Source organism: Myiozetetes cayanensis, unplaced genomic scaffold (genome assembly GCF_022539395.1).
Source record: "Myiozetetes cayanensis isolate MyiCay16 unplaced genomic scaffold, myiCay2020 scf15, whole genome shotgun sequence".
Taxonomy (NCBI): Eukaryota; Metazoa; Chordata; class Aves; order Passeriformes; family Tyrannidae; genus Myiozetetes; species Myiozetetes cayanensis.
In genome coordinates this window covers 6,639,208-6,651,412 of record NW_026087159.1, presented here as the reverse complement: position 1 = coordinate 6,651,412, position 12,205 = coordinate 6,639,208, and the positions used below count along the sequence as shown (strand labels likewise).

At 43.6% G+C, this 12,205-nt stretch overlaps 2 protein-coding genes across 6 annotated transcripts in view; one reads left to right on the top strand and one right to left on the bottom strand.

The window, feature by feature from the left end:
• Nucleotides 1–578: 578 nt before the first annotated feature.
• LOC126637215 (nyctalopin-like) lies at nucleotides 579–1,841 on the top strand. Its single transcript, XM_050310255.1, has one exon. The coding sequence runs from the start codon at nucleotides 579–581 to the stop codon at nucleotides 1,839–1,841; it is 1,263 nt and encodes a 420-aa protein (XP_050166212.1).
• Nucleotides 1,842–4,731: 2,890 nt separating this feature from the next.
• PLS3 (plastin 3) overlaps nucleotides 4,732–12,205 on the bottom strand; it is a 49,837-nt gene continuing 42,363 nt past the window's right edge. For 4 of the 5 annotated variants that reach the window (XM_050310249.1, XM_050310251.1, XM_050310252.1 and 1 more), the window contains 10 exons: nucleotides 11,548–11,690; nucleotides 10,491–10,517; nucleotides 10,283–10,378; nucleotides 9,561–9,756; nucleotides 8,839–8,917; nucleotides 8,076–8,190; nucleotides 7,824–7,957; nucleotides 7,560–7,683; nucleotides 6,862–6,986; nucleotides 4,732–6,051 (listed from right to left, as the gene is read on the bottom strand). In XM_050310249.1, the coding sequence (XP_050166206.1) occupies nucleotides 5,919–6,051; nucleotides 6,862–6,986; nucleotides 7,560–7,683; nucleotides 7,824–7,957; nucleotides 8,076–8,190; nucleotides 8,839–8,917; nucleotides 9,561–9,756; nucleotides 10,283–10,378; nucleotides 10,491–10,517; nucleotides 11,548–11,690 (1,172 nt within the window). In that variant the 3' untranslated portion in view covers nucleotides 4,732–5,918. The remainder of the gene's footprint in view (nucleotides 6,052–6,861; nucleotides 6,987–7,559; nucleotides 7,684–7,823; nucleotides 7,958–8,075; nucleotides 8,191–8,838; nucleotides 8,918–9,560; nucleotides 9,757–10,282; nucleotides 10,379–10,490; nucleotides 10,518–11,547; nucleotides 11,691–12,205) is intronic. The other variant, XM_050310254.1, reaches the window with a different exon arrangement.

Here is a 12,205-nt window from a genome sequence, read left to right as displayed (position 1 = left end):
AGCTCCTGACAGTCTCCCATTTTACTGCAGAGGAATCATAGCCATCACCAGGGCTGTGCTCAGGGCTCAGTGACAACTCCAGTTCCCTAGGTCTGAGCCCAAGGCATCTGCAGTGTGTACAGCCACACTAGCACAGAGGTTTTTTGCACAAACTGCCAAGCAGACTGAGAGCAGTGACAATCCATGAGCAGGAGCCTCTCCCAGAGAGATCCCAAGGGAAGTCTGCTACCTGCAGCTGTTTGCAAGAGGTGGGGAAAAAACACTGTCAGAGCACGATGCTGGGCTGAAAAATCTTCCTACTTCTCAGAAATGCTCCTCACAGCAGGGCAGCACTTAATCGGCTTTTATGTGCCTAAACACTTAATCCACTTCCCACACACACCACTTCCCCCACACACACACACTTGCCACCCCCAGTCTGCAGCAGGAAGAACCAGCTAATTTATTTTCACTGTGCACAGCCCAACCGACCCTGCAATGCCCGCGGTTCACCTGCCCAAAAGGTACACGCTCTTTTTCTTGCCTCCTTCTCTGTTATCCATCAGGTGCTAGATGCAGTGGCTGGTGTGTGGCTGGTCATGTCCTTTCTTGTTATATTTGTATTTACCTGTGCAGCAAAAGCTGGTCTGAGTCAGAATCTCTCTGATTCGTGCCCAAGCATGTGCAAGTGTACAACTGAAGATGCTGTCCTCTGTAACAGAGCCGGACTGAAAGCCCTCCCTGGAGAAATAGCAACATCCACCACCTCTCTAAACCTCTCTGATAATTATTTACGGACTCTCACCACCAACACCTTCAGAAACCTGACTTTCCTTCACAGCCTCTGGCTAGATGGGAACAATCTGACTTTCCTGACGCCAGGAACCTTCCATGCTCTCAACAAGCTGCAAGAGCTGCACCTCAGTAGGAACTCACGCCTCACCAACCTGCACGCAAACACTTTCAGAGGACTATTAAACCTCATCAGCCTGGATTTGTCCCACTGCAATATCTTCGAAATCCACCCGCTTCTATTTTCACACTTGCCTTTTTTGGAGAGCCTCGATTTAGCCTCCAACAACATGCGGTATGTCCCACAAGCCTTTAGCAACCTCTCCAGCCTCACGAGGCTGTCCCTGGAGGGCAATCACATAGAAGCCATCGGCAGAGATTCCCTGAAGGACCTGGAAATGCTGTACGATCTGAACCTCAGGAAGAACCGGATATGGATAATTCAAAATGGCGCTTTCACAAAGCTCCTCAGATTGGGCATGTTAAATTTAGGACACAACTTCATCACTGATTTGCCTAATCAGCTTTTTGAAGGGTTGATCCAGCTCAAGACCCTGCACCTCGAAGCCAACAAAATCACTGCTGTTGACTGCACCTTCAGACATCTGCTCAACTTGAGAAACTTATACCTGAACAACAACCAGATCTCCTTGATCTCAGACTCTGCTTTTTCATACTTACACAAGCTGCACTTCGTTCACCTAAGCAAAAACAACCTCAGTTCCCTCCCCATCCGCTTGTTCGCTGGACTGACAAAGCTGAAGTACGTGTTTTTATCCCAGAACCCCTGGAACTGCGACTGCAGGATGCTCTGGTTCTGGCAGTGGATGGTGACGCGCAGGGCCGTGATCGAAGGGCTGGACTGTGCCTTCCTGGGCCCTCACAGCACAACAGGACTCAATGACCCCCGCCCAGGGGACCTGATGGACTGCACCGTGCCCCTCGAGCTGGCAAGTGAAGACAAGTGCAGGGAGGCTGGTACCAGTGTGGCTCCAGGGCCCCCCACTCTCCCCAGCAAGGTCATCCTGCTGGCACTCGCCTGGCACACGTGGTACAGTGCAAGGGGATAGGACACCTTGGTAGCCACATTTTAATGATGTTTAAGTTATAAGGTGGAGGCTACTTACTTATTTTCTTGCTATTTGCTTGTGAAGAATGCTTTTCATTACATGTAGATTTTATACGGAAATAAAGGGATTTTATTATATAGGAGTAAATGCTTTCACTCATGGGCAATGCTCAAATCTGAAATGCTAGCATCAGAATTCAAGGTAAATGCTCACATTGGCAAATTCAGGGCAGGGGCTTGTGCTGGTGACATGGGACACTTGTCTACTGATGCAGTTGCATCCAGAAATATTAAGTATTTTTGGATGCTTTTTCCTTTGCAAGATTGTGACTTGCAGTGTGTTCCTGGCCAGATGGAACATCTCGTTGGGCTAAACCCCTGACTGGGAAACCCCTCCACTCTGCAGGAAACACTTCCCATTGCCAGGTCACAGAAGAAGCCCCACAACCTCCAGAACCAGCAGCACCATTTGTCAGAGCTCATCCAAGAAGCCTGGTGCTCATAGGAATAGTGATAGCAAATCCCATCCTTCAGGCACCAGGCATAGTCAAAAGCAGACCTGGATTTCCTACAGAGATTAAATTACATCACAGGTAGAGCAAGCCTGCCCATGGAGACCTGCCCTGCAGAACTAGCATGGTCCTCCCTAGGCTTTGGCTGCCAGCACACAGAAGACCTTCACAGGCAGTATTTGTGCCTCACAGGGTCTCTTTGTTTTCCACCATTGGGAAACTTCAGGAATTGAGTAATTTCTAAAGCTGCAGTGAGCAAAGCCCCCACCACCCACAGCTGCGTCCCTGGCTCTGACCTTGCCATCAGCCATGAGGGCTGGTGGCAGCACAGCCAGATCTGAGGAACTTTGCTCTTTACAGCTCTTTGCCTTTTTCTCCGAGATGCTTTCTCAGAGAAGTTTCTTGCCTATGATTATTTCTCACCCAACTTTTAAAAACACTAACACCTAGATAATACTTTCAGCAACTATCACTGTATAAGCACTTGCCATGAAACATGTTTCCTGAGTGCTCACAGAAGGAAGCAACAGAACATGTGGCAGACTCACCATATTTGCTGTTGTCCTTAGAGGAATTATTCCAAGCTAATAAGAGGTAAGAGAAATAAACCTTTGTTTAGGGCTGAAAACACAAACCCCAGCACATTGTGACATGGGAAACCTGCCATGGAGTGTAGACTAAAGTCAATCTTTGCTGCCACTCTAGTGAAGGGACAAACGGGCTGTACAACAAAACCACACGTGCTGCACCCTCCTCGTTATCAGATTTGTGATTAGGTTTGTGCAAAGTATTCAACGGTCAATAAATTTTTGCTTACTTTTTTTTGGTGCTGTTTCACCATCCTCAGCTTCACATACTTCAGAAAGCAGCAGAGAAAAACTTCAGTTTGTCTCTTGCTTTGGCATTCCTCTCTGCCATCAAGCTGCAATAGAAAAAGGCAGAAGCAAAAAAACAAGCAAGCAAAGTCCACCTCAGCAATTTTTTAAGTCCCTAAAAGATTAGATTTTTTTCCACTGAATAACATAAGTTGGTGAAAAATCTATAAGGAAGAGAGCCTTGTTTCCTCTGAATGCTTACCAAAAACATTCCTTACACTATAACACCACCACTTCATTAAACACTGAACAGAAGCACAACTGAATTGCTTCTTCTGTGCTATAATGAAACAGCAATAGAAATACTTAACAAGTTGTACACAGTTTGGGAAGAACACACAGCTATACTTTTAATCCACAAAAAATGAAACTTGAAAGGAATAGAAGCAAAACTTCCACCAAAAAACACAGGCCCTGATAATGCAGTTTTGGCTTGGGAACCTTGAGATTAAGGACAACACGTATCCACAAAGGCAGTAGCAAGCTTGACTACTTAAAAAAAAAATTTTATGAACAAAGCTGACACTGTTAAAAAAACCTTGGAAACAAAAGCAGACTTGAATAAACAAAAACAAGTAATTCAATAAACAATTTAATATGAAAAAGTAAAAATACTTTCAGAAAGAAAAAAACTTGTACCTCTCATTCTGGAAACTTTTAAGTGTGATTGACAAAGCAAACTATTTGAAAGCTTGTCAGAGGCTTTACTGGTTCAAAAGCACAGGGGTTTGTCCTGCCTGGTCTGAAGTGGACCTTCACTCTGACCCAATACTTCTCTTTGAATGAGCCCATTTCTAAAATACATCCAGCACAAGTAAGAGATGCATTCCTGTTCTCTAACTGTCAGAGTATCCATTTCTCCCCCTGTAACCTGGCACCAGGAGCCAAAGAGGTGAGACAGGACAGATGACCGTGGCCACTTCCAAAGTCTGAAGAATTTTGCCCTTGATTATACCATACCCCCACACAGTGCTATAAATCACCCACTATTTTAGCAGGAGGGATGATATACTTACGGTATATCACTTCATCTTCAGTGAAAACATGCAATTTCCTGTGGAAGCTTTGTTAACATATTTTCTTGTGAAAAAACTGTACCAGTGGAAAGTTCCCAAATGGCTGTGCATGAGGCTTCATGCTATAAATCACTGTGGCAGTTTGCTGACATTCCCAGCTCCATGCCAAATTCCTCCCTCTCACCTGCCCTTTCTTCATCTCCTACACATAGAAAAGTTAAATCTCTTTCACTCGATTAGCCTTCATATAAACTTTAATCTCTGGAGCCCACAAACCATTACGATACAGAAGAACAAACATGTTCTACCTTTGCTTTTAAAGGCAGCACCAACCTCTCAACGTGCTTTGAAGAACCAGCACCTAATAGCAGATTTGTATCTGGCCATTAAAGTGGGGAAAGTTGGTGTGTGACACGGCAGCCCAGAAGCACCAGCTGCAAGTGAAGACAGGCTGCCATGCTGGGTCAGTGTAAATAAGGAGAGAAGCATGTATTTAAATGTTTTTATTTCAACTAATGGTTTGCCACCATATTACATCACTTTGAATAGCTTGGAATAGCAATAAGATCTCAAAATATAGCAAACAGCTTGCCAAAGCAAGATAATATTAGATCCTATGGATACAGCATCTTCCTTCTTTGGTGAAAACGCTTCCATTTATCTGTAAAAATAGTTTTATGTTCCAGCACATTTGCTGTTCACTTTATTGAACCCTGCTGTTTATACCATTTGCCTCTTCCCTGCACAAAACCTCCCCATAATGTAGTGTGGTTTTATATCCAACAGCATTTTAAATAAAAAAGTTATAGGTTTTCATGCAGATTTTTGTAAAAATTATTTTCTAGGTGCACAGAACTGAACCAAGATGCATACAAAAATGCATTCACTTCCATTCTCAGGTGTAACTGTGCCATCAGCAACATGATATCATATGTTACTGCAAGAGGTCCAAGGATGGTGGTATTATCATATATAGTATAACCTTAAAGAAAAGAAAAAAAAACAAATCAAAAAAAAAAATCTTAATCTTTTTATAAGCAGCAAGAGAAAAAACTGCCATGCTTTATTTGTAAAGTAATCAAAATAGTTTAGATGTACAAAAAAGCACCATGTACAAAGAATACCAGAGGAAGAACATCTTCCTAATTACACATTTCTCATTTAGCATTGTGAGCTGACCTGCAGGTCCCAAATTGTACTGTAGTTTTATTTGCAAAGTTAAGGATGTGGTCAAACCTAGAATATGCTTGGACTGTATGACAGAAATTAAAGTGGACTGCAGATAGAAATTAGATTTGTTTCCATTACAACTTATACCAACCACCTTATAGCCCTCAGGGGTAAAAAAACCACGCATCAAGTAGTTGAGAAATAATGGAGTGAAAGCAGCTCCAGAGCAGTATTGCAAGATGCAGGTCTGCTATGAATGCATTTCTGTGAGCTCTTGATAAGTTAAACTTTCCTTTGGGAAAAGAGCATGTCTGTTGGTTAAAACTCCTCTCCCTGAGAATTTTGATTAAGAGTTTGTCTTGCAAAGCAAAACAAAGTCCTTTGAACCTCAACAGTTCCAGGCCAACAGCATTTCAACGTGGTCACAGCCGATCTGCTACTCATGCACCCAGGGTGGCAGGTTGGGTTGTTGTTGCATTTTGGTTTTTTTCATGGATCAACTCTTTTATACTCGCTTCATTCCTCTGCCCATCAAGCAGGCAAACACGGTCATGACCATCTTCGGTTTCACCTCCACAAGATCTTCTGGAAGAGCATAAACTCTGGCACCAATTCTTCTTGCCATGGACACAGCATACCTATTCACCATGGAAAGATGAGTGGGTCAGCACCAAGACTACTAGCAATAAATTACAAGTCAGCTCCTGCCCTATCCAACACAATTTCACCTATTATTTATAGATTTCAAGATGTGGAACAGTTCAAGCACACCACATCCTTTTGTTTTACAATTTTTCTGATCTTTTGCTGTTTTTCTTTTCCACAGTAAAGTGTTTTTAATGTGCAAATTGACCTTTGAATGTCAAGTCCACTTTGCCAACAGTTAAAAAAATTAATCGTAATTAATATTTATTAGAAATAATAGCACACACAGTGAAGGATTAATCAAGTAACATTTACATTTCCCCTTCTGTTTGCTCCTTATGAATAACAAAGCGAGACTATTATCTGCCAGAAACTTTACTGTCTTTCTGCCACTGCAGAACAGTCCCAGAACACACATTTCAAAGGCATGTTTTAATAGGCATACTTTAAACTTGACAACCTACAATGATTCAACAAGACATGAGGCATATAAGGGCTCAATTTCAAAACAATGAGCCATCAGCTCTTCAATATGCCTGAACAAGCAGGTGAGAAACGGAATATCATTGCTAAGAACTGTCTGAGCCGTTCTGCCTTTCTCCCAACAAGCCAGAGTTCAGCCAACTGCTCCCTCCAGCGTCACAGGCAAGGACAGCAAGTGCTGCCTGTCTGAATGGATTTCAGTGTTAAAAGAGACTGAAAACCACAGCAATAAACTGTAGTAAGAACACCTGCAGCTTGAGGTCAGCACATAGAAGGGGCACTCTTACAATGAAAAACAGCTTTTGAGGTATCAGACTTACTTAGCGTTATTTTGTTTGTCATCTTCCGATAGATGACCAGTCTTTACAAGGTCATAGTTGATACAACCAGGCTGAATAGCATCAATTAAATCCACAACAGCCAAGCTTGTGCTGATAGTCTTGTCCTAGAGAACACAGGGACAGAGAAGTAAAGATGAATGTCTAACCCTTAAAGCATACTTCTCACCTCAATTCAGCTGCTATGCAATGTGTAACAAAACTGGCTTTAAACAAGCCTTTTCAAAGCAGCAGTGTTAGTGATTATTCCCATCTGAACCACAGGGAAAACCAAACTGCTGCTTCTCCTTTGGCAATAATATAATATTATTACTCCAATTTACTGCAAATGCTCTGAAAATACAAAGTAGTAACTGATGTGGAGGCAGCAGGTCTGCCCTGCTGACCACAGCCCAAGGGACAGTGCTCATATCTTCAAGTACTCACCAGCTCCAACCCCTGTTTGCTGGTGTCACAGCCCCCACCCTCTGCCCCAGACCCCAACCACCCTCCCCTCCTCTGCCATCCCCCACTGTGGGGAATAGTCTCCTATCTGGTAGCTTGAAGCCACTCTATTGCCAGCACAGACTGAATCCTATCCTGTTTAAACTCCTTTCTAGGATGTCCCTGCTGCTCCTTCCAGACAAGGAAATGCTTTTTGGGCACTTCTCTCCTTTTGGATGCAAGAGGGGAACCTGCACCTTGAAGTTTTGGATGGAGGTGGACTTGCCAGCTTCTTTCAGTGTCTGGTTTACCCAGCTGACTATAATGTCATCATTGGCTTTCTGGCCATCACCCAGGTCCTCGAGGACATTCAGCGTGTACCTGAGAATCAGCAGAGAGAACAAGATTAGGTACAATTGTTCTGGGTGACCTGTTTCAGTGCTGCAGTGCTCGCACAGCAAAAGGACTTCCCAAATTCTGTACTCCATTCACAAGTTTTACAGGTTTGAGAGGGGTCCTACCTTCTCATCAACTGCCAGACCAAGGCAAGTGTCAGTGTTGGGTTTCCGTCGTTCAGATCCTGTCCTCCAATGCCAACCAGGGAGAATTTAGCTGGATGCTTTCCCAAGTCTACAGCATAGTTGCAGTTTTCTAGCTACACAGAACAAGAATTGAAACAGCAAATCACTCACAAACACACTCACTTGACCGGAAATCTCAAACAGGAATTTTTAGTGTCTGTGGCTTCTTTGGAAGTCTTTTGACATGCTTACCTTTTTCATATTTGCTCCAAGTTTAGGGTATGGAGGCTTGTTAACCTTATTCCAGTCAACAGGAACTTTGATTTTTTCATATAATTGTAGTATTACCAGTGCATCTTGGAGATCACTAAAGTGGAAAACACTGATTAAGTCTAATGTTTCTAGATTTAAGTATACTCTCACTTTGTTACATCATGAATAACTACCATTCTTTACAGGTTTGTTGCAATTTCAACAAACATAAAAGGGAAAAAAACCAATCAAAACATTTTGCAGTTTTCAGGGCAGAAGAAATGCTCCATGCTTAATATCAGCCAGCTGCTGAGCTAGGGCAGATTTTAGCATGGTAATCAGCAACACATCCAGGGAAGAATTTTGTTACGTAAAATCCAAAAGTAGTCACCTCTCTCAATTGACTACAGGGACCCAGAATATCTTGCCTCCTAACTATGATGTCTTGGTTATGACCTAAAATTAGGGGATGGGGCATCAAGCTTCAGTTGCTCTAGTGCAGTTGCTTAAGCAGATCCAAATGTATTGGGATCTCAGGGAACAATTTTACAAGGTAAGGGAAAATAAACACACTGTCTTCAACCCTTAAAGCCAAGTGCCAGCTAAGAAATCCCTCAGCTGCACATTGCAGGGACAGTGCAGTGAGCATCTCTCACTCCTTTCCTTCTTAAGGCCTTGGCTCAGCACTGTGGCAACAGGGCAATGGTGTGGGCACATCAACAGTCTGGCCTACTTGTGCCTCTCTCAAGAGCCTAATGCTTACCCATAGAGGTGATTTACATGGGGGTTCACACCAAGGGAGTTCATCCAGTTACGGAAGGTCCGTTCCTCACGAGTCTCTCCTAGATGAGGGAAAACAGATTCATGCAAATTCTGCGAGCTCAGCATTGTGCAAGGGATTTACACCTTGCAAGGCAGGGAGCTTTGAGCAGCATTGCTCATCAGTAGGTTTTTAAGAAGAGAAAGTAATTTTTTCTACTGTCATTTTTTTCAAAGGAAGAGGGTAGCCCTGATATCTAGTCTTCGACAGCAGAAGAGGATGCCTTTTGCACTTTCTCCAAGAAAAAGTATGAGGAAGGTCTTTCACATGGGTGTTAGCTAACTGCTGTCCCTGAGCCAAGCAGCCAAAGCCCTAATCCCAGTCATGCCAAACAGTGCTCCCATGAACACCTTACTGCATTACTGAGGTGCTCTTGCCCATCACAGGAAATGCCAAAACTGACTTCCCTGGCACAGGGAGTGACAGGTTGCTGGCAGTGTGCCAACAGGTTCAGGCTCCACCAACAGGGTCAGAGTAGCTGAACAGGCTGTCAAGTACCTTTCTCATCCACCCCAAACGAGTAAACAACCGCTGCAGCACCAAAAACCTCAAATCATAGGCGTTACTTCAATGGAGATACCTCTGCAGGGCACAGCCTCCCGTGGCACAACTGTTTACTTTAGATATTTCCCTCCTGCTAATTTTGTGACTGATATGGCCATCACCTTCCAATAGGGTCCAGTCGATGTCCTGGTTTTCAGGCTTGGTAAGTGCTGGGTACTTGTTGAACAGGTTGGCAACAAAGGCCAGGTTCAGTTTGGGGTTGCCACTGACCACATCAGCCGGTGTGACGAACTGCCGGCAGCCAAGCCGATCCGCCTGCTGAAGCATGTACTCTGCTCTCCGCAAGTCATCCTTTTCCTGCCAGGGATGCAATGGACAAGAGCTGTCATGGGAAAGATCAGGCTACAGAGCAGATGGGAAGCTCCTGTCCACTACCTGGATCAATGTCACGACTCCACATGCCTTTGTTAGGCATCAGTCGCTAATCGAAAGAAGGGATGAAGCACACGTGGTGACCCCTGCTGCTCTGCATGTAATCATCCTAGTTAGCCTTGTTTTTTTTCCTAGCATGGTGCTTTCTAAGATTATATGCTTTTCAGTTCTTATGCTTTTGGAACTTGGTGGTTCAAAAGCAGAAGTCAGCACACTTCCAGATGGACCAAACTCACAAATGGTCTCTCAGTCATATCTGTTAATTGGCAGGTAGTGATCAGGCCAGCAACAACCATTCGATGAAAACACACCCAAGGCATGCACATGGCCATTGACACTGTAGACGCTCTAGAAATTAAGATACCAGGTTACCTAGATGTCATGGGGCAATGACAGGGTACAGGGAGTTCACGATTCTACAGCATGAGGCCAGGACAGCCTGAGTACTTACATTGAAACCTGACATGTTAATATCAATCTGAGGCTCTCCTTCTTTCTGCCCTTTAGGAGCAATTTGATTGAGGAGGTGGAAATAAGCTCTGGAATCCTGAAATGGACGAAAAAGAAAATTCAGGTCTCCTGCACAGCAGTGAATACACTGTAACAATTCATTTCAGGCTCATCTTTAACAAGTCACTGTGCATAATTGGCTTATATACCTTTACTGAATTGCCAAAATCTGTAAGCTTAAAAGAGCACAATAGTAGAAATCCAGGCAGCAGAAAAGGAAACAGAAAGGGAAAAAGTTAGAAATATTTAAGATGAAAATTATGGGTTCTGACTGTTTGAAAACTGCTTTTGTGCAAACTCTGGTGCCACAGCCACCTTTCCAAAGCTGGAGGAGGCAATGACCCCATGCTGCTCCCAGTCACGGTCCCCAGATGTCCCAAGGCAGCCCTCATCCCTAAACAAGGCACCCATTCCTACTACTACAGCAACAATGAAAATAGCTCAGTGAAAATAAACTCCAGATTATAAAAAATGTCTGAATGTTCTTGTCCTGCCTGTTAGCTATGATAGCTTAAGGGAGAGAGGGCAGGGATGGTCACAAATCAGGAGGAGTAAATAGCTACAGTAATTATTTATCAACTACATCTCCTTTTAGTCCTCAGCAATAAGAAGGACCTCAGTATACCCTGGCAGCCAGAGATGCCAACAGCTATCAGCAAAACTGGAAGCAATTTTGAAGTTGGAAATAAGTGACCATATGTGTGCACATGCTCCCCATGCACATCAATTATCTTTTTTTCCCACCAATCCCCTTTCTCCTCCTCAAAACTGCTAGCCACATGAAGAAGCACTTGAAACCCGCTGAAAACAGCGTCCAAAAACCCCACACTGACCAGGAGTCACCACCCTCCATTTCTCACTAGTGCTTAGAGTCACCCCTCACATCTGAAAAATAACTGTAAGAAAACATATGAACAGTATCAGTTTTGTATTTGATTAAAAAATGCAAGAGCTTTATAGCAGAACCCCCCCAGCACTGGAGGAAATAGACAGTTCAACACTGGGCTCATCCTCATGGCAAGAGAGAACAGCACTGCGGTACCTCAAATATACCATCCATAACCCCTCTGTTAAGACCACCCAGTGTACTAGGATTAAGAAAGGTCCTGTCTGAGGATGAAAGGCCTCATTTACACATGCAAAAATAGCGCTGGCTGGCTCTCAGTCTTTTCCCAGGTATGTGTAGGTCAGGAGAGCTCTTGGTACCTTGATGTCTGAGCTGAAGTTATTGATTTTGTGCCAGCCTGCGTTTTCCAGGTGGTAGTTGGCCCATCTTAGGAGCAGCTCTTCTGGGGATAGTTTCATAAGATCCTCCAGATTTTCACCATCACGAAGTAAGGCAGCCAGTGCTAGAAGAAAAATGCTTGTGAGGGCAAGAGTCAAACCTGCATGCCAGAATTAGAGCTGCAGCAGTACTTCAGAGGGATACAACACTACTGATTATGCCAAAATGTTCTGGGTATTAGTGGAGTTTTCCTGAGCTGGTAGTTATACAAAGAGGAGCACAAATGATCTAGAAAACTGTGTGTATTTTCCATTTGCTTGTATAACAAAATTCTCTGGATTTTATATGCAGTCTTTTAAGCTGATGACAGTAAGCTAAATGTAAATGTACTTCTATCTCAACGAAAAATGCTTCCAAGTAGTTTCATAACCACTGTTTAAAAAAGCCAGAGAAGCCAAGATAAGCACCCGGAGCTTCCCTTGTCATGAATTTTCAATCTAAGCCAAACAATGGCACCAGTTCACGATGGGGAAGTTTAAATAAAAGACACTGAAGCCCCTCCATCCAGCTGGGTGCACTGATAGCACATGCAGGAATATCAAAGCTCTTTGAATGATTTGAAAACTTTAAATTATGAGG

Excerpts from the sequence above, each read along its gene's own strand:
- LOC126637215 (XM_050310255.1), top strand. The coding sequence starts at position 579 with ATGTCCTTTCTTGTTATATTTGTATTTACCTGTGCAGCAAAAGCTGGT.